Consider the following 22232-nt stretch of genomic DNA (forward strand, 5'->3'; position numbering starts at 1 on the left):
AAAACGGCTGAAGATCTCCCCAAGCTTTTCAATGTTTTTTGCAGTAGTGGTGGATTTCATTATGGCCACTTCCGGCCACTTGCTATGTGCGTCCACGCACACCAGGAGCATTCGGCTTTCTATTGGCCCTGCAAAATCAATGTGTACACGCTGCCAGGGTTCTTCGGGAAACTCCCAGGGCATAGTGCCTTCCTGAGGTTCTGACCAAAAGGCAATATGTGCCTTCTTCTGAGTGAGACTGTGTTTGCAGAGGAGCTAGTTGTGGGCTATTCCTAACTTCCTGGCAGGAGGAACAGGTTTTGGCAGTAGTCTCGATTTCCCTGTCGACTCCTGGCCACCAGAAGTAACTTCTTGCTATCTCTTTCATCCGAACTATTCCACTGTGACCTGCGTGGAGCTGTTGCAGAATGAGCTTGCGTAATGATGGTGGAATAACCACCCTCCTCCCCCATAGCAAACAACCAGCTTGCACTGACAGTTCTGCTCTCCTGGAGAGATATGGTTGAACACTGGGGTCGTCGCTGCCTGATCTACCCCTCATCACAATGTCCATTACCACTGACAAGACAGGGTCAGTGCGAGTGGCTCTCCTCACCCGAGCAGCCGAAACTGGCGCATCATCCACCTGGCTGAAGTAAAAGATGTCTGCACTACGTGGCTCTGGCCTAGTGACAGGAAGTGGTAACCTAGACAGTGCATCCGCGTTGCAGTGCAGGTCAGCCTTGCGATACTTGATATCATACGAGTGTGCTGACAACAGTAATGCCCACCGTTACATGCGACTCGCTGCGAGTGAAGGTATCCCAGTGTGTGTGACCCTAGGATGGTTGTGAGGGGTCGGTGGTCAGTGAGAAGTTTGAATCGCCTCCCATACAGGTACTGATGGAATTTGCGAAAACCATAGACGATGCTCAATGCCTCCCGCTCTATCTGAGCATAGTTAGCCTCCGCTTTGTTCAAGGTTCGTGATGCAAATGCTATAGGCCTCTCTCCTCCGCCCGGCATTAAGTGGGAAATGACGGCCCCCACCCCATATGGAGACGCATCGCAGGCCAACTGAATGGGAAGTGAGGGATCAAAGTGGGTCAATGCCCCTGATGTCACTAATGTCTCTTTTGCTCTCTGAGGCAGGCGTCACTCCATTTCCATGTTTTTCCCTGACAAAGCAGGTCGTGCAACGGCTTGAGCATGGATGACAAGTTTGGTACGAAATGGCCATAATAATTTAGCAAGCCTAAGATTGAACGCAACTGGCTCACATTATCTGGAGGCGGGGCGTCTACGATGGCCCGAATCTTGGATGGGGCAGTGTGTAACCCTTGAGCATCAATCACATGTCCCAGATACTCAACAGATAGTTGAAAGAATTCGCACTTGTCCTTGCGAACCCTGAGCCCGTAATCCTGCAGCCTCTGAAGAGCTGCATCCAAATTGCAAAGATGTTCCTCATCCGTCGCTCCTGTGCACAGGATATCGTCCAGGTAGCACTGCACTCCAGGGAAACCATGTAGGATCTGATCCATGGCCTGTTGGAAATGCGCTGGAGCTGACGTGATTCCGAAAGGGAGCCGGCAATACCTGAAAAGCCCCTTTTGTGTGGTTATTGTGAGCAATTCCTTAGAATCTTCATGAACGTGCATCTGCAGGTAGGCTTGGTTAAGGTCTATCTTCTTTTGCCCATTACTCAGGCCTGCAAACAAATCGTCAATGTGGGGAAGAGGATATTGCTCTGCTGACAGTACCGGGTTCAGTGTCACTTTGAAATCTCCACAGATGCGAATTTCTCCAGTCTTCTTGGGTACGGGGACTATGGGCGTGGCCCATTCACTGATAGTTACTGGTTCCAAGACACCATTTCAAACCAGAACATCCAATTCATCTTCTACTTTTGATCGGATAGCACACGGCACCGACCTGGCCTTCATGAATTTTGGTGTCGCTTCTGGCTTAATGCTTAGCTTGACGGTGATGCCTATCATACTGCCTGATTAGTTTCGGAAGATCTCATCATGTTTTTTCAAAATAGCAGCTAGGTCGGTGGCAGTTTGTGATAGCATTTTCACTGTGTGCCAGTTCAGTTTCATTTTCTCTAGCCACACACGTCCTAGGATGGCCGGGTAATCACCTTTAACAATGTAGATGGGGAGTTTCTTCACTTGATTGTTACTCTGAACCATGACATCTGTCATTCCTGCCAGGTTTTGAACTTAGTGTCAGAAGGTCGCAGTGGCAGGTGTCTCAAGACTTGTTTGTAAACCCCATCTGAAATGATGGATGCTTTTGAGCCAGTGTCAATTATACTCACTGGATGCCCCTCCAACATGGGCTCGACCCAATAACCCTCTGAGTCCCCATCTACTTTCATTATCTTCAGTGTATGCACAGTGCACGCCCATCTCTTGCTCTCCCTCCGAAGAATCACTGGACACTGTCTCTTTTTGTCTCACAGTGTGAACCTGTGTTTTCTTCCTGTTTTTCCAAGGTTCCTGTAAATGGTAAAATGGTAAATGGTGCATTTATATTTGGGCAAGTACTAAAACATTTCCTGTCTGCTGGCAGACTTCGATGTTTTCTCCATGTTTCTTTTTCCTTGACAGGCAAGCTCCATGTGGCCTCTTTTTCCACAACTGTGACAGTCCATATCTTTACACCAGCATGTAGTGGCGAGATGTCCCGTTCTGCCACAACGAAAACATGGCCCTTGTCCACTCTGCTTCTCCGTCTGGACGGTATGCACTCTGCCTGTCGAGTGCAGCTGTTGAGCCTCCTTTGAAGCCATTTCCATGGAGACACTGATGTTAATGGCTTTCTGTAATGTCAAGTCACTCTCAGTCAGCAGCTTCTTCTGTGCTGCTTCATTTCTTAGGCCACATACCAGTCTGTCTCTCAATGTGTCATTTAGTACTTGCCCAAATTCACAATGTTCAGCCAATTTCCTTAATGCTGCAACAAACATAGTAACAGATTCACCTTCCTCTTGATTGCGTCGGTGAAATCTAAACCGTTCCGCTATCAGCAATGGTTTGGGTGAATAGTGTTGTGTCAGGACCTCCACTATTTCTTGATAGGTCTTGGTCCCAGGCTTGGTGGGCTGTAGTAGGTCACGCAACAAATTAAAGGTTGTTGGACCCATTACTGACAGAAACGTGGCCACTCTTTTATCATCATGAATGTCATTTGCTGATACGAAATACTCAAAACGCTCAGAGTATGCGCTCCATTGTTCCACATGTTCATCAAAAGGACCAATATTACCAATAACTCCAGCCATCTTCCGTGCAGGCTCCTGGTTATCAGTATTATCCTGACAATTCCTCTCCAGCAGACATCCGTGTCAATACTGAGTCATGTACAGCAGATCCTCCCCTCTGGTAATTCCACTCCTCTTACTTTTTCTTTTCTTTTGTTCGTCTTCTTTTTATTTGATTTTTATTTATTTATTTTAGTCCATGTCAATCAACAGACGCTGGGCGCGACGTGCCGTGCAAACTAGCCGCATTAACTTATCACTGCTAAAACAAACATGGTCACGTTCTAACTAAACTTTACCACACACACAATTCCCACACACACAGCGTCCGCGGGAGCTCAAACCACCTCGTCGCCAATTTGTTATATACTGAGACAGGTTTATAACGGCCATAAAACCATAAAGTAGTCGGGGCACGGAGCTTCAGTATAGTGTCTCTTTATTCCAACCGGCACTTCAATACAACGACAACATCCGGTTTCCCATCATGCATTGCACTTTTAGCTATGGCAAACATCAAGGACCAAAATACATAACATGACCCCATGTACAAAATGCGAAAAACATGCAGTTATTGTCTAACTTTTACTTGTCCTGAGACCAAATATAAATACACTCGGAGAAAAGATATTTTTTTAAATACCAAATAACTCTGGAGAACCCCCTAAAATGCTGCTTAAATTGAATCTCAGATAAAACTGTTCAAATTACATTTAAATCTCCTTTCTTTTGTATTATTTTGTTCATAGATGTCTCTTTTTTAATCAACATATTTTAAATAAGTCTTATTACGCAAGGAACCTGTGTCCCACAACTTGCATGCAACCCTGTTACCTTAACCTTTTTTAGCATGGTAGAAGAAGAAAAGTGTGAGTCACATGATACACTGGTAGTGACATCATCAAACTTTACTAACAGCATGTATAGAGAAAAGGTATGTCCTCTGTTTTATTTTTCATATTTTTGGGCGGTGCAACCACCCCTATATGCGAGGTTTGGACATCGACCCAATTGCACCCCCCCAACCCTGCGCTGTGATTGGCCAACATTGTACCCCCCCTAACCCTGCTCCGTGATTGGCCACCATGACTCTATTCAGGACTGTGATTGGCTAGAAACACATGACGCATGTGCATAGCCCTATAAATAGGACTATGCACTTAAAAAAAACACTTTAGCCGAGCGGATCCTGCTCTATACCTGACTTTGTCCGTGTTCACCGTCAACGTTCTGATTGGTCAGACCCGTCAACGTTCTGATTGGTCAGACCCGTCAACGTTCCGATTGGTCAGACCCGTCAACAAAGTGATTGGTCAAGCTTCACGTGACACATGGCTATAAACACATTATAAACACATATCGATGACATAATGTATCAAAGGCGCCGCTTCCTTCACACAGGGTGTGTTTTTTTTTAAGTGAATCACTTCCATCACTGTGATGACCACTGTGACCACACCGCCCACTTCACACTGGGTGTGATTTTTATAACCATGTCGGCCTTGATTGAATGTCTCAATCTACCTCGGGCAACACTGTTACGCATATTATCATCTATAGACAAATACTTGAAAAAAAACTATTTACTTAAAGGGATTCTACGCAACTTCAGAGATCAAAAAAAGAAAAAAACTGTTGCCAAACACCGCCCCTCCACTCCAAAACTCGCCACCTGATTGGCCAACCTTCGCTGTCAATCATAGAACATTGAGCGAGGAAGGACAGTTCACTCGGACACGGACACGCACGGACGCTGATGCAGTTAAACTATGTCAGACTACTGTATCAGACGCGCACATGAGTGCGTTTCATTTACATCCCGGACAGAGCCGGATACCCGGATGTCAAAACATAAATAGTAGGAAAATACGGATTTCAGAAAGAGGACTGTGTTTCAATGCAGGAAAACACCCCAGCATCATTATATAGTGGCTGATAGAGGGGAAAAAATGCTATATATATATATATATATATATATATATATATATATATATATATATATATATATATATATATATATATATATAAAGAAAAACATCACATGGATGCAACTGGGACGTATCATCAGTGTTGTAGCCTGGGGTCATCGGGTGTTTCGGGTCTCGCAACATACAACATACACCCTCGCCCAGGTGACCCAGCCAGGGTTGATCAAGCCCCGACTTACGTCCCAGTAGCTACCCACGGTCAGTCCTATAGGGCAAGACAGGGCTACTCAGTCCGCTTCTCCTGAAGTACTCTGCCGGGACTCGGGGAGGCTCTGGCACGTATATATATATATATATATATATATATATATATATATATATATATATATATATATATATATATATATATATATATATATATATATATATATATATATATATATATTTTTTTTTTTTTTTTTTTTTTTTAGGCTAAATATTACCTAGAATCCCTTTAAGTAAGTTTGTCCTCTTGATAAATAGCAACAGCTAGCTTCTATTCTTGAGAAAAAGCTATGCAGGAAAACACCCCAGCATCATTATATAGTGGCTGATAGAGGGAAAAAAGTGCAATATATATCTATATATATATATCTATATCTATCTATATATCCATATCTATATCTATATATACATATATATATATATATATATATATACATATATATATATATATATATATATATATATATATATATATATATATATATATATATATATATATATATATATTTATTTATTTTTAAATTTAGGCTAAATATTACCTAGAATCCCTTTAAGTACGTTTGTCCTCTTGATAAATAGCAACAGCTAGCTCAACAGCTAGCTTCTATTCTTGAGAAAAAGCTAACATTAGCATGGATTTGCAATCCTGTTACATACAACCCTGTTACTGTGATTAGAGTAACAGGGTTGTACAACAATAACAGGGTTTCATTAATAGAATGAAAAGAAAAAAAACCTGAAAACATTACATAATCTAAACAATAATTTAGGTTAATCTACATATTTTAAACATTAATGAATTTTACAGACCATGTTGTTTCTTTTCATTTTCACCGTGTAGTCAAAATGAGTTACAGTTGTTTGGTGGCAGTGGTAGGATGGACCATGTGGTCTTGGAAGAGGCTGAGTTACCAGGTTGAACCCAGTTGAACAGAGGAGGAAAGAAAGTGTTTGGCCTAGGGGATCATGGAGTTGGGGCCTACAGTTAAAGGAGACGTCGTCTCTGTTCCTGATCCATCTGACAGTTTCTCTGATAGCCGCCAAACCAAGTGATTAAGGACCAGTGGTGCGACCAAAAGAGGCAACACCTGTTGCCAATGGCAACACCTGTTGATACTAGCTTCATGGAAGAGATGAGGAACTGTATGTGTCATTCTAAATGGACTGAAGAAATCTTGCTTAACCAAATCAGACAGATAACAGACCAGATGCAGTCAGCATCTGTAAAGATTGGACGTTAAAAGAACAATATTCTCTTCCAACATCTGGCCGTAACCAAGTCCAAACAGCTTCTGGTGCAATGGACACAGAGACATCACGACAGCCCATGCCACTGGATCAGAGACCTGATAATCCACCTAACCGAACTCCAGCCTCTCATGTTTCAGAACCGAGAATTCCGGACATCAGATTGTCCGGAAAACAGCAGTACTAAACAAATAAAATGCTGCTGAAGACACTTATCGACAGAGGTTCTGCAGCACCATTGTTCCAGCAGAGGAGACTGTCACAGAGATCTGACTGAAGGGGCTGTACAAGCAATGGATGCGTCCAGGCAGTTGTACCAAGGACGAGATTGGAGAGGTCATCATTCTACTACTACTACGATACTACTTGTTGGGGAGGGAGCACTTGCTGGGGAGGGAGCACCAACAGAATGCCTGCATCCTCCGGTGGTGTCTATAGCCCTCCAACCATACCAGTTCCCTTTTAAGCATTTTCAGGGTAGGAAAAAACATATTATTTTTCAAGGTTACCTGAGGTGTGAGCAGTGTTGGGAAAGTTCACTTTCTACATGAACTAATTCAGTTCATAGTTCACACATTTTAAAATGAACTAGTTCAGTTCATAGTTCATAATTCAATTTTTTTTAACTACAGTTCATGGTTCCAAAAATGAACTATTTATTTCATTTTTTTCCAATACGTTGCTGCAAGCTATTTTTTGTCAAAATTATTGCCACATAACATTTTTTATGGCACAACACTGGGTGTGAGCCAAAGGTAGAAGGGGAACATGTCATGGAGGCTCATTTCTCCATTCCCAAGATTCCAAACATGTAATCCCATTCATATTCATGTATTAGGTCATTGATTGTGTAATGTATGCAAGAGCAAGGTGCAGATGCCTCTTGCTCATGTTATCAATATTCACTTAATCTATTCTTTGTCTACAGACTTTAATTCTTGGACATAACCCTTTAAGAAGGAGGAGTATTTATCCCCTTTAAGTTGTCATGTGATTTTATGGTTGTATTATTAATTTCAAAGAATAACATTAACACACATACTGTGTTTATTAACATTAACACAGTTTGTGTCAATGTCTGCATGTTATGGTTAATGGTTAAATGTCCTCTGACTTAATAGGCTTGGCCTAATTGAGGTGTGATCAATGTAAGTGGAACTACTTAGTAGAGTCTTTCCTGCTTGGTCAGTTAGCTGGTGACCAGGTATAAAAGGTGTTTGAATTAGAACTAGTAATCAAGTTGGGTTGATGTTGGTGAGATGTGTGTCTTGTGTGAGCTCCTGTTTGCAAAATAAAACCTTGATTGATAGAACCTTGGACAGCACTGCTGCCTCCTGGTCAATTTTTCATTTCCACACTACCTACCATCTATCCATGTGTAACATATTAAAAGTTATTCAAATAATGTTCTGTTAACCAAAGTTATTAAAAGACTAATTGTGTGGTATGGAGCATTTATTTGTCCAACTGACAATAATCTATAATCAAAAGTAATGTAGCTATTCAACCCTGTTACTGTAATTTCAATCCTGTTACCTTATCATTTTAATCAAAAATAAGCATAAATTACTTCCTCAGCACATAAGGGTTTGACCTATTGTCCTTTAAAGAGTTTAAGTAATTATGTGCATAATGGGTTAGAGCAAATATATGAAAATGAATACTTATATTAGTAAAGTGAAACATGCCACTATTGAAAAGTTGTGCAATATAGATTTCTTAAATTAATTAAATACATTCATATCTGAAATCAAATGGTTATTCAGAGAGAATGTTACTTCCTTAACCTAATAGTAAAGGAATTATATATTAAAAATTGCCTTTGATGCCTGAGCTGAGCCAAACAAGGTTTTGATGTTGTTTAATACCTATTATTGATGAATATATAACAGAAAATTGTCAAATAGAAGGTTCATTTTTCAAAAATTCTGACGTCCAAATATCCTCCAATTCTGGAATGATCCGCCAGGTAAAATCCTGCCTAGGGCACCAAATTGTTTAGGGTCGGTACTGGACACCTCACATTGCTGGGCCCGGGGTATGGGAAGCCAGTCAGTCTGCCCGGAGTGTCTCAAAGTAGAAACTTCTCTGCGCTGCTTACATTAAGTTCAAGGCATCAACTGTCATGATGACAGGCCAAAATGAGGGCTGGTCCAATGTCCTTCTCAAAACTCAAAAGTGTCTCTTCCCTGTGAATATACCCTCAGATCAGGAAGCTGAGAAAGCAGTTGGTTTTTCAGTCTGGTGGTGTCAATCTGTTTCTCTACAGTCATATCAAACAACTCCTGACCTTCCCAGTAGTCTAACCATCACAAACAATACATACCTGCACCACATCTGTCACAAGGACAAACACACTGACGCTAAAATTAACCAACTCAATTCACCACAAGGACACCACCAAGCGTTCATTTGCAAATGTCAACTGATTGCTTATTTGTGGTTCAATTTGTACATTGACCTTGATCTAAACGCATGTTCATGAATGCTGGTGATCTCAAACGTGTCACCAAATGAAAGGGAATCCCCAATTTGGTTGGAAATGATACATTAAATGTTTTGTCTACAGTATTTGGTTCCAAGCGTAAGTTTTGGATTTGACCTCTCATGATCCTCAGAGGTCAAATCTGACTTCCCTCCACATCTGAAAATAAACATTAAGGCATATACTAACTACGCTGAAAGTGTCATACTTCTATCAAAAACTGCGCAATTTGCTAAAAAATCAGTTAAAGGCAAGAGAGAGATCTATTGACTGACATTGTTTCTGTCTTGCTGGTGTTAAGGACCAGGCCAAGAGCAGAGAAACCACCTGTATTGACTGAAAGCTACTGAAGAGTTTTCAGGACTCCACACCTCATCGGATCCGTCGTTAACATTTTCTGTTGTTCACAAAATTCTTTAGTTGATTGTTCTTAGGCATTATTTAATAAAGACTCTTTTGTTATACCTTTACCCTGGTCTCCTCTCCCCAATGTCCTGTGACAATGGTGCTTCTTATTGATATATCTTGCCTTTGTATTGCTGTATACGACAGTACTTTCCTTACTCTGTATATGTAACTCTTAACTGCTGTGCTGCCTCTAGGTGACTGAAATTCCCCCTCGGGATTAATAAAGGTATCCATCCATCCATCAGGGGCCAGTATAAAGTATCAACAAACAGACAGACAGACAGACAGACAGACAGACAGACAGACAGACAGACAGACAGACAGACAGACAGACAGACAGATACTCACATCTTGTAAGGAGCGGAGGATTATTCCAGTTTTCATGTCCTCCGTGTTTCACTCTGTAGAAAGTACACATTTTGTCCGGGAAGTAATACATAAATATATCTTGTAATGTACTTACATGAACATTAGTGTTTACAAAACATATTTTGTGATTACTTTTTATGTCTTAAAAGAAAAGGGAAATAAACGGTTTATGTATAACATTTCACTGATTTCACTGACTGATGAAGGAACATGAAAGGAATGCTGGGGGTGAATTGAAATACAAATTAGAAATTAAAAGTGACTCAAATAATACTGATACTACTACTACTAATAATACTAATAATTGCTGTATGATCCAATTACATGTAGGTGGTGTATTATTCATTCACTTTACTAATTTGTACTCATACTCACCCCCATTGAAACATTCTAATAGAAACAGTGAACTAACAAACATGGACACAGTTCATTCTACTCACTGGAGAGTCTTCAGGCCAGAGAACAGCTGCAGCGCTGAGTCATTCAGGACGTTGAAACGCAGGTCTAGTTCTTTGAGATGGAGGGATGGATTAGAACGTAGAGCTGAGGCCAGGACTTCACAGCATCTCTCTGACAACCAGCAATTAATCAGTCTAAATGAAGAATCAAACATCAGATATTACATTATTCCTGGCTCCTGGCTGTGTCTGACAAGCCGTTGATTTACAAACCGACATTGAATCGTTACCACAACCATGAGAAGTCCATGTTTACATTGTTTCAGCTAAACTATTTGGTCTTATAACATAGATCAGGAAATTTGAGCAATTTGAGCAGTTTGAATGTTGCGGGTGTCAATACACGCTGCATGTGAGCGCTATGGACATGATATCCACTATGGACATGATATCCATGGCACTCCTCAACTCAAAAGTAGTTCTCAGTGGACACGTGTATCTCAACATGGCTTTAAAAACTGTGGTCAGTACACTTCATCATTATTCACATAATAAAACAGAACTGTATAAAAAATAAATAACTGTAGAATGAATCTGACCTGAGAATCTCTAGACAACAATGTGGACTCTTCAATCCAACGCACAGCAGCTCCAGTGAAAGTTTGTTGTCACTCAGGTCCAGTTCTTTTAAATGTGAAGGATTAGAGCTGAGAGCTGAAGCCACAACTTCACAGTGTGTCTCACTGAGGTTACAGCCAACAAGTCTGTAAATACATATTACAAGTAAAATCAGAGAAGATCAAAATAACTTTGACCCTGTTCACTGGATAATAGAATGCATGTCAGAGGGTGGGGAAACAAAATCAACGATAGTCTTACAAGCAATAAATGTAGGTGTGTGTGTGTGTGTGTGTGTGTGTGTGTGTGTGTGTGTGTGTGTGTGTGTGCGTGTGCGTGTGCGTGTGTATGTGTGTCAGCATGACATGCATTTGATCCTTCACTCAAAAACTATTCTGAAACTCAGGTTACGTTTTCAGCAGTATATTATTATAGGCTTGCTACCTGTCCATGTTCAGTTGTTGTTGTAATTATTCCATATAAAAGACAAGCACAGACCACAAAGAGGTGAAATTGACCCCCATTAATCTGGTTGGGACCATGTTAATATTGTTTGGAGAGACGGAGTGTTGACGTGTTAAGTTGCGTTAACTGCTGTCTATTATATCTTTAAGTACCAACAACAAAGCTGCATGCTAGACTAGACAGCGTTAGTATGCATGCAAATCACCCAGGCATTCACAGTCACACCGCTTGATTTGATGTGGCGGGTATGCAGTCTTGTGGGCACACGTTTGTCGTGCACATGTGTTTTGGTCAAAAAAGGTGGTCATACGCTGTAGCGAGTATTAGGGAGAAGTATGTTTTGTATTCTGAAATGGCAAACAAAAAAAAACAAAATAAGAAAACTAACCGAGCCTTTCTGACGTTCCTCACAGCTGGGACCAGTCTCTGTCGCCCCTCCGTTGATGTGTTGTATGTGTCTAGGTCCAACTCATCCAGAATCTCCTCTGACATCTGCAGCATGGTGGCCAGAGCTGAACACTGGGTCTCAGAGAGTTTCTTCCCTGTTCTGTTCTCTGACTCCAGGTACTGTTGGATCCCCTGACTTAATGAATGGTCCTTCATCTCCATCAAACACTGGAAGACGTTGATACATCTTTCAGGAGAGATGTTGTCATCATTCATCTTCTTCAGGTTGTTGATGGCTCTCTGGATCTCCTTTGGACCGTTCTCTTTTTGACGCAGCAGGCCTCCTAACAGACTCTGGTTGGACTCCAATGAGAGACCATGAAGGAAGCGGACAAAGAGGTCCAGGTGGCCACTTTCACTCTTCAGAGCTTTTTTCATAGCTGCCTTCAGGAAGTCAGAGAGGGACCTGAAACAGTCTGAACTGTCACTGTCTGAACGGTCAGTGTTAGGATTGTCATCTTTCAGGAATGTCTTCAGTATCTCCATGTTCCCTCTTTTGAACCAGTGGTGCCATAGCCTCTTGTTCCTCTGTGTGAAACAGTGGTACAGGTAGACTGCAGCCAGAAACTCTTGGATGCTCAGATGGACAAAGCAGTAGACAGTTTTGTGGAAGCAAGCACCGTCTGCTCTGAAGAACGATGTGCACATGCCTGAGTTCAGCAAGTCTTTGTTCACATCAAGACCACAGGCTTCCAGGTCTTTCTGGTAGAACAGGATATTATCCTTGACCAGTTGGTCAAACGCCAGCTTGCCCAGCTTCAAAATAACCTTTCTTTCGGCCTTTATGAGCTTCTCTTTGTTTGTCTCATCTGATGCACCATATTTCTTCTGCTTCCTCTTTGTCTGAACTATCAGGAATTCACAGTACAGCTCAACCAGGGTCTCAGGCAGCTTGTCTGTCATTGTTCTGTGCTGCACAACAACAGCAATAATCCAACAGAAGACTGGGATTTCACACATGGCGGAGAGGGTCTTTGATTTCTTGATATGTGACATGATTAAGCTGGTCATTGAGCTGGCCCGGTTCTCATCACTGAAGATCTCCATGAACATCTTCTTGAAGTACTCCTCCTTCTGGTCATCTCTGATGAACCCTCGTACTTCTGTCATCCTGTTAACAAAGTCCTCGGGGATTTGATCGACTGCTGCAGGCCGTGATGTTATCCAGATGTGAGCAGAGGGAAGCAGTTTCCCCTTGATGAGGTTTACCAGCAGTACCTCCACTGGGAAAGATTTGGTGACTTGATCTGACTTGGTGACTTGGTCTGAGAGGTCATCTTTAGTCTCTGAGAAATGCATCCGGAGCCGGTTTTCATCGAGCCCATCAAACACAAACGTCACTTTGAAGGGACTTTTGTTGTAATCGTCTGATTTCTGCAATGTGTTGAAGATTTCATTAAGAGCTTTTTCCTCAATGCAGTTGGTTTCCTCGATGCATTTGTGAATTAGCTCTGCCAAACAAAGGCTTTCTCCCTCGAGAAGGTTTAACTGGCGGAACTTGAATGGGAACAAGAGATGGGGGTCTTGGGGAAAACATTCCTTGGTCCAGTCATATATAAATTTGTGTACGAGGAAGGTTTTTCCAATACCTGCGACACCAATGGTTAGGACTGTTCTTTCGTCTTTAAATAAGTCACTGAGTTCGAGTATTTTTTCCAGTCCTGCCTTATTCATCTCCATCTGTCTGACCTCATGATGTTTGTGCATGTCTTTGAAACTGGTGTTTATGTTGTAGAGAGGGACATAGACATCTTCAAACTTTATCTTGAGGTCATCGTCCAGTTTTACACGCAGATATGTCTTGCCCATCTTATCTTGAAGCTTGCCTTCATAGTCAGTAATGGCATGCCCTGCTATTTTCACCAACAAATCTGTAATGAAAAAAATATTTAACATCTTTGCCCACAAAGAAATAGATCTATCAGAATTTCGGGACCTACCAGAGCTCTACCAACAACACAATAAAACATGTCTAGCATTCTCATTGTTGATAGGCTCGATATGTTAACAATACTGTTTGGAAAACAGAGGGGAAGACTAAACTCTGAGTCCATCACAGTTTGAGGACATTAACAGTTCTAGATTTCTCTCAGAGCATCTTTCCATGATTACTGAAGACTGCTCCCTTATATCTAGAAAAAATAAATGAAAAAGAAAATGCTTGAGAACAACCATGTTTACATTGAAAATGAATGGAAAAGAGATTATATCTGTGAACAGATAGAGAGGAAAAAAGGAAAAAGCCTCTGGCATATTGTGCTTATGGCTATTGTATTGCTTGACCCCTATATTGCTGCTAGCAGCTATATATATGTATATATATTTATGTATTTATTTTTCCTTTTCTTTTTGAGTGAACAGGCAACCGCATGCATTGAGCTGGCATCGACTAAACAGGTTTGTTATCGAAGTCAATTCAGAAACAATACATGTTGTTATCATTATTGGAATGTTGTGTTCAGTGACTTCAATGAAAACTATAATGCTAGTAGATCCAAATCTAAATGAAGTGTCTCCATTTAGAGTCAATCAACTTTCAATCTGGGAACCCATCGTCAAATTAAAAGGAAAAACAGTGCCCTCTGTGTGTGGGGGGGGGGGGGGGGGGGAATTAACTAGACACATGCTCACTGGAGACCGGGGTTTGGACATGCCTTCAGCCCTCTACTTCCGGTGACGCGACTATGTTTTCCTTCCCACAAACAATATTTCTCCACGGAACACTAACACCACTTCTCCCAAAGAACACTGATGGTTTTGGTTATAAGCCCACCTGTTTCTATAAAATGTGAATATCTTTCTGTGGTTTTGTCCGTGGCTTCGAGGACGCTATTGTTAAATGAGTTTGGGTTTGTTTTCAGTGGGAAGCAAGCGCACAGATGTAAATCCCGCCCACTACATTTGATTGGGTAAAGCGCAGCCTGCTTCCTGATCTGAAGGCCCGCCCACTTGTAGCCAATGTGTATAGGTTCTCAACACGGCTCCCGACAGATTCAAGCGCAGCTCTTAATCTGTTCTTGAGAGATTAATCAACTTTAAACAACACTGACCTGAGACAGATGTTTAAACAGCACTGACCTGAGACAGATATTTAAACAGCACTGACCTGAGATAGATGCAGCTGCTCCTTTGGGTTGTAGTGGAGGAAATGGCTGAGCGTACCTGCTGTGAAATGCAAACAATTTTAAACATGCAAACATTTATGCAAGCATTTATTTATGCAAACATAAATAAACAAATCCCAAATACTATAATGTAAGTGAAAATAAATGTATTAGAGAAGAAAAAATCTCCATAAGACATTTTGTTTTTGTCTCTTGAAGATCATTTCACATGCAAAAGTTATCACCACAATGACATACATAAAAAGTACATGAAAATCCTGGTTGAAATCATTCATATTTGTAAGAACTACTGTACGAATACATTGATTAAAGTGTGGGTCTCTTAAAAAAGAATGACATGATACTGAACATTTGTTTACAATGTTTGGCCTGAGGATGAATGTAAATGTAAATTACTTACAGATCATCAAGAAGAAGCTTCTCGTGTTCTTCTAGACCTTCGAGGAAAATGTCTTTGGCTTTGCTGGAGTTCAGGAGTGTGTAGAGTTCCCTCATCTTCTCCTGAGTGGTGGGCTTAGACCTCACATTACTGTAGCCCTCTTTGGTGATGACACCCTTCTCAAGGAGCAGATCCAGGATGGGATTGACCATGTTCACTTTGTCAATCAGGGAACATCGGTGTTGGTCAACAAAGTGTTTCCCTGAAGATAAGTGGAATGAACATTAAGTTGTGGGTGAGACTATGTGGGTGAAGCATATCATTGTAACAATCCCCAAATGACAGGAGGAAGAGACGTAGTTACGGGTTAGATGCATCGGCTTTATTATCCAACATGAACTTTACAACAGGCTCGTAGATGTACAGCATGTACACAACCTATGTTTAACACACCGCCACTTCCTCTGAAAGTCCCAACCTACAGTCTGGCAACACCCAGAGTGCAATCCTATATTAAAATTGCCTAGACACGGAGGTTGAGGGTTCAAATCCACCGTGGTGCATCCGGCTGTGTCGAGCGTCTATACGAACACAATTGGTCTGTGTTCGGGAGAGGGAAGGGTAGGAGGGTGATATTGGTCATTGAACATACTCCTAGGAAGCCAATGAAGTCCACAGTCGGCACTGAGAAGAGACATTTCTCGCTGTTCAGGGTCAGGTGATGTTTAGTGGGAGCCTCAAACACTCTGTGTAACCGGGCATCGTGGGTGGCTTGGTCTGGCCCATGCACCACAATGTCATCCAGGTAAACTGCTGTCCGTGGAACCCCAGCAAGAATCGTGGACATGACCTTTTGGAAGCAGCTGGGGGCAGAGCTAAGACCAAACAGCATGCCTGTGTACCTGAAGACCCCAGCGTGTGTCACAAATGCTGTCAGGTCCCGGCTGGCTTGGTGAAGGGGAACTTGCAGGTAGCCCTGGCGCAAATTCAATTTTGAGAAGACTGTTGAGCCATGGAAGAGAGTGGTGAGCTCCTCAGCTGTAGGTAGAGGGTATTTGTCTGGGATGACAGCTTTGTTGACCTGTCGCAGATCCACACAGACCCAGAGACCCCCTGACTTTTTCTGTGCAACCACCAGTTTTGAGATCCAAGGTGCTGCGTTTATTGGCTTGATGATGCCCTCCTCCAGCAGAGGTGAGCCCAGCCATCACGCCCTCCCGGAAGGCGTCATTATAGCCCTGCATTATAGCCCTTCCACTATTGTCCATTAGAGAGAAACCCAGCTCAATGAAGAGATCCAGGCCAAGGAGGTTGGTTCCCTGCTGTGCCACATGAAAGGTGAAGGAGGGAAGGTGCTTTGTACCGTAGCGGACAGGCAGGTCAAGGGTGCCCACTATCTCAATGGCACAATTTGCATACCCCTGCAAGCTTGTGGATTGGGGTCCTAGTGGCATGTTGGAAACAAATTTCCTGTATGTGGTCAGATTGAGGAGCGACGCTGCAGCCGCAGTATCCAGGATGAGTGGCACGCTAACCTCCCCCAGCTGCACTGTGCAGGTTTTGAATGATACTCGTGTGGAACGTATATTACTAATTTCTGTGTATCCAGAACCAGACTGGGGAAACCTGTGCTGCTGTGCCACATTGGTTGGAGCTGAACGACAGACTTTAGCAAAATGGTTTAGTTTAGAACAGTTTCTGCAAGCCTGTCCACGGGCAGGGCACTGTGATGCCCTTGATGTACGGGAATTAGATCCATAGTTTCTGCAATTGCGTCTGGTGCCCACAGTGGGGCGGTGTCTACTCATTTGCAGTACAGCCAGGCTGTCGACAGTGGACATCTGTTGTGCTAGTGCTGTGTGTTGAGCAGCAGGGCTGGCTAGCAGAGCAGAGCGTTCTAGAGCAGGTTCCACTTGCAACACTACTTTGATTGCATCAGTCAACGTCAAATCCTCAGGTTCCATTAATAGTTTTTCTTGTGTCTTGTCACATGACGTGCCTTATATCAGTTGGTCTCTGATCATTTGGTCATGCAGCGCTCCATACTCACAGGCTTGTGTTAGCTCACGTAGATCAGCCACAACAGTCTGTATTGACTCACCGGATCGTTGGTGACGCTTTCTGAGTCTGTATCGCCGTATGAGAACTCGTTGTCATCACTCTGAGGATACAATTAGGTAGTGAGAACTCGTTGTTTTCCATAGAAATGGTCCGTCAGCAGCTTGACTGTATCAGCAAAAGTTGTGGCTGATCTGAGTCTCTATCCTCTAGGAATGCCATCGAAATTATAAAAAACAGCCCTCAAATGCAAAATCCCAAGTCACCCAGAAGTGTGTGGAATTCTGCTGTGAGGACATAAGATCATTCCAAATGGTGGCTGGAGGAGGATTTCTAAAGTTAGGCCAGGAACGAATCAACACCGGTTCTCTGTCCTTAATGTAGCTGGTTCCCAGCTGCTTTATTTTGGCGTTCAATTTAACGCATGCCATGAACGCACCTTAATAGCTACCAAATATTTGATGTTATATGTTAGTTATGTTTCATACAACTAAAACTAGTACTTTTTAGTGTGATGTGTGTGTTCTTGACTTCTTGTGGGTTTTTTTCTATCAGAGTGCAGCTGAGAGTGCAGCTGCTGCGCGCAGCAGTGAAAGCGCACGCGCAAAAATAATTAATTAATAATGATTGAGGGTTGAATTCCAATGGCCACATTTTTGGCCTGTGCAGGGCTCTACACCAAGGGCAGATGTCTGTCCAAGTCTCGCTGGTGCTGGAATGTGATGATGGCCAAGAGATCCCTCAGGTTCCGATGTTATCTCTCCACCAACCTGTCACTCTGGGGATACAATGAGGTAGTGTGGATCTTACGTATATGCAGGTGCTCGCACATGGCAGCAAACAACAGGGATTCAAAGTTTGTTCCTCATTCGCTGTGAACGGCATAAGGCACCCGAAGCAAATTATCATGTCCCCCACCAGGGCATCAGGGATCGTCTCAGCTTCCTGGTCTGGGGTGGCGTACGCCTCTGGCCACTTTGTGAAGTAGTCAATGCCAGAGAGGATGTAGCAGTTGCCTCCATCTAAGCGTGGCAGAAGTCTGCAACGTCCCTCATTTACTTCCCCCAGTAGAAGCTCTATTGAAGATGGCGTGTTTTGGTGACCCCAAAGTGCCCAGACACGCTTTCAGCGCCACCTCCTGCAGGCCCTTGGGGACCACCACCTGCCACCGCTCCTCCCCAGTGGCTGCTGTCTTGAACGCAGTAGTTCCGTTCATGCTTGTTACTTCTGGTTGAAGTACGCCACTCTAAATGCATTTATATAGCACCTTCATCCAAGGTGCTTTACATAGATTGAATGTTCACCCATTCCCACACACATTCCCACACTGATGGAGGAGGAAACCATGCAAGGCACCAACCTGCTCATCGGGAGTAATTAGTGGTTCAGCGTCTTGCTCAACGCTCCGGTTCCCAAGCGGCTGCTCTACCTCCAGAGCCACTCTCTCCCCCTCAGGCTACAGCTGTGATATAACACCCCCCCCCCCCCCCCCCCCCCACAATGCTAGCGTCAGTGTCCAGTATGAAGGGCATGGCGGGGTCAGGTGGGTCGAGTACGGAATGCCTCCTGACACTCCTCAGACCACACATAGTCTCTGTTTTTTTCTAGCAGCCGGTATAGGAGCAACGCAATGGTGGAAAAACCCTGCAGATGTGTCCTATAGTACGAGGCCAGCCCGAAAACACTTTTCAACTGGCCCTGGTTCGTGGGGAGTGGGCCACTCCTTCACAGTCCGGACCTTTTCATCCATGGTGCCGATGCCCTCCACCCCCAGCTCGTGCCTCAAGAAGGTCACCTTCCTCTGCATTAAGTGGGGTGCAACATCAGACCCGCCACTCTTATCTCCTAAACTCATCTCAAGGACCCCAGGGCTGGCACAAAGGCGCGGCTGTGCACCAGGATGTCGTCCAGGTACACCAGACACTCGTGGCGTGGGATACCAGCCAGCACTTTGTCCATCAGCCGGGCGAACGTGGCATTACAAACGTGGAGAATTACAAATCCCAAAGCTGAGGACCTTGAACTGGAAACTTGGCCACATGAAGGGGGTTGTAGGAGTCATATCTGACTTACTGTTTTTATTATTATTGACGTGAACGTATGCACATTGATTTGGTGAAGGACTTTGTGGTGAAGGACTCTGTGTAGTGGAGCGAGGAAAAACACCTCCGGCTCAATGCTAGCAAGACAAAGGAGAGATGCTGGTGGACTACCGCATGCCCGAGAGGGTACCTCTGATCCCCAGCACCATCAATGGGGAGGTTGTGGAGATCCGGGGTCCAACTGTGTGAGACTTGCATGTCCTTTGTGTCGGTAGCTCTGACTTTAGCATGGTGACCGCATCGTAGTTTCACTGGTGTTTTCATTCTTGACACAGCGGTCGGCCCGGCTGTTTCTGACATTTTGAAGTCAATTGACTTTGCTCCGGAACCTCTCAGAAGGCTCCCCGTCCCTGACTTTTCCTAAATGTTCTATACAAATGCGGTCGTATTTTAGTTTTATCTGAAACGTTTTCCATAAAAATGAAATATGGCACCTTAATACCATCCCGGACATTAATTTTCAATTTAACAGTCATTTTAATCCATTGTGTGTAGCTGCTTTGTCACCCATGATGTGGGTGTAAAAAAAGGTGTAGTGTTTCACAGTTTCTGTCATAGTCTGACCTTGTCCTCAGCCCCGCCCCCTTCCTTCCACCTTGTCAGATGAATCAAATCTCATGCTCGTATCCTACTTGGTTGAGCACTACGTGAGGCACACTGAACATCGCTAACTCTCTCTCTCGCTCTAAATAAAAATGAAAACTAAAACGTTGTTTAAAATGACTCCGAACCCTACAAATGACTTCTCTGAACTTTGATAACTTCATTCACATCTCTGTCTGTCTGTCTGTCTGTCTGTCTGAGCACACAGAACGGAGGCTGTAAGGTTCACTAATACATTCTGTCTGTCTGTCGGTCTGTCTATCTGCACCTCGGTGCACACAGCACTAAACTCCTCAGTGTTCATGAATCCATAATGAATTAATTAAAAAAACATTGCTTGTATGTTTGTTGTCAAACTAATAACTTTCCAAGGATAATGGGTGATGTGTACGAAAGCGCTTCCATATAAACCTGTATAGCCTTCTAGAGGTCTGTTTGTGGGGATGATGTACGTGACATCACATACATAACCTATGGATAAATACGGTACTGTTCATTTTATTATAGTATTTAAAAGACAGCACACAATTTCACACGTTTTGTAATAACTTATAAAACCAGGAAAAGTACATTCAACGTGGAACAAACCTGGATATTTTGTCAAGGACTTAAGGAAGATTGTATCAACGTCAAAATAATAAGCAGCAAACTTTGACACCATTTTCTGGTAAGATATTATTATTTACCTTCTTTCTGTCTTTAACTAAATGAAGCGTTCCTGTGAGCTGTGAGTGATTACATGTTGTGTAGCCAAATCAAAGCTAATCGACATTTAAAAGACAATGGTGTCCCTGCTTCTATCCAGCTGGGTGGGTGAGTAGGTGTTAGACCCTGAGGGATCTATCTATCTATCTATCTATCTATCTATCTATCTATCTATCTGACAACAAGCTTTCCAGTACAACAATTTATGGATGGAAAGTTATCTTATAGAATTGAATGTTAGATCTGTTTTAATATGATGTAGGACATGTATATGGCCCTGTTTTAACAGTATGTGAAACACTATATACTATTCTAGACTACAGAAAACAGGTAAAGGTACATATATATTCATAGTCAGCTCACCTTCGGTTTTAGACACTCTCGTTGTCGAAGTTGAAGTTGAAGTTGAACTTGGAGGGTCAGCAGCTTCAAGCTGGTCTGATGTTACAACTATTGTTGTCATGAAAACACAACAGACTTGAATAAGAAACCTGGGGCCTGTTCCTCAAAAGGGAATTAGAGCTTAAGCCTGGCTTTAACACCTATCCTGGCTTAATTTAGCCAGGATTAGGGCTGAATCGGTTCCTCAAAAGCTGAATTAGCTTGAAGATTAGTTTAGCCAGTTCACCCTGGCTAAGTTTAGCCATGACCCGATTCCTCAAAAGAGAATTGAAGCAAGCCTACATTAGTTACCATGGCAATTTAGCTGTGAAGTTAGCCTGGTCAGGAGCAGGCTAACAGCCAAGCTTACTTAAAGGGGAAATCCACCCATTTTCAATATTTAACTATGTCATTAATATAGCATAAAGGAGTTGTGTGGAAATAAGAAAAAAGTTCCCCCCTTTCTGTGTTGCCTTGAACTGGAGGATTGATTGTGGGTTTAACATTGCAAATTACAACATGATGAGTCATCACGTTGTAATTTGCAATGTTAAACCCAATGTTAAACCCACTTTGATAACTTCATGTCTGTCTGTCTGTCTGTCTGTCTGTCTGTCTGTACTAAAATCCTCTGTGTTCATGTATCCATAATTAATCCATTAAAAAAAATTGCTTGTATGTTTGATGTCAAACTAATAACTTTCCAAGGATAATGGGCCTTCTAGAGGTCTGTTTGTGGGGATGATGACGTGACATCACATACATAACCTATGGATATACGCTACTGTTCATTTTATTACAGAATTTAAAAGACAGCACGCACAGTTTCACATGTTTTGTAATAACTTATAAAACCAGGGAAAGTACATTCAACGTGGAACAAACCTGGATATTTTGTCAAGGACTTAAGGAAGATTGTATCAACGTCAAAATAAGCAGCAAACTTTGACCTATCTATCTATCTATCTATCTATCTATCTATCTATCTATCTATCTATC

General features: G+C 42.7%; 1 protein-coding gene across 6 annotated transcripts in view; it reads right to left on the reverse strand.

The window, feature by feature from the left end:
* The window catches only part of LOC311039739 (NACHT, LRR and PYD domains-containing protein 3-like), a 246419-nt gene that overhangs the window by 209115 nt on the left and 15072 nt on the right, over positions 1 to 22232 (reverse strand). For 4 of the 6 annotated variants that reach the window (XM_084049693.1, XM_084049694.1, XM_084049695.1 and 1 more), the window contains 7 exons: positions 21216 to 21302; positions 15406 to 15646; positions 14987 to 15045; positions 11822 to 13751; positions 10950 to 11114; positions 10393 to 10545; positions 9932 to 9984 (listed from right to left, as the gene is read on the reverse strand). In XM_084049693.1, the coding sequence (XP_083905819.1) occupies positions 9932 to 9984; positions 10393 to 10545; positions 10950 to 11114; positions 11822 to 13751; positions 14987 to 15045; positions 15406 to 15646; positions 21216 to 21302 (2688 nt within the window). The remainder of the gene's footprint in view (positions 1 to 9931; positions 9985 to 10392; positions 10546 to 10949; positions 11115 to 11821; positions 13752 to 14986; positions 15046 to 15405; positions 15647 to 21215; positions 21303 to 22232) is intronic. The other 2 variants (XM_084049696.1, XR_014600196.1) reach the window with 2 other exon arrangements.

This window comes from Gymnoscopelus microlampas (genome assembly GCF_963454915.1).
Source record: "Gymnoscopelus microlampas genome assembly, chromosome: 23".
Taxonomy (NCBI): Eukaryota; Metazoa; Chordata; class Actinopteri; order Myctophiformes; family Myctophidae; genus Gymnoscopelus; species Gymnoscopelus microlampas.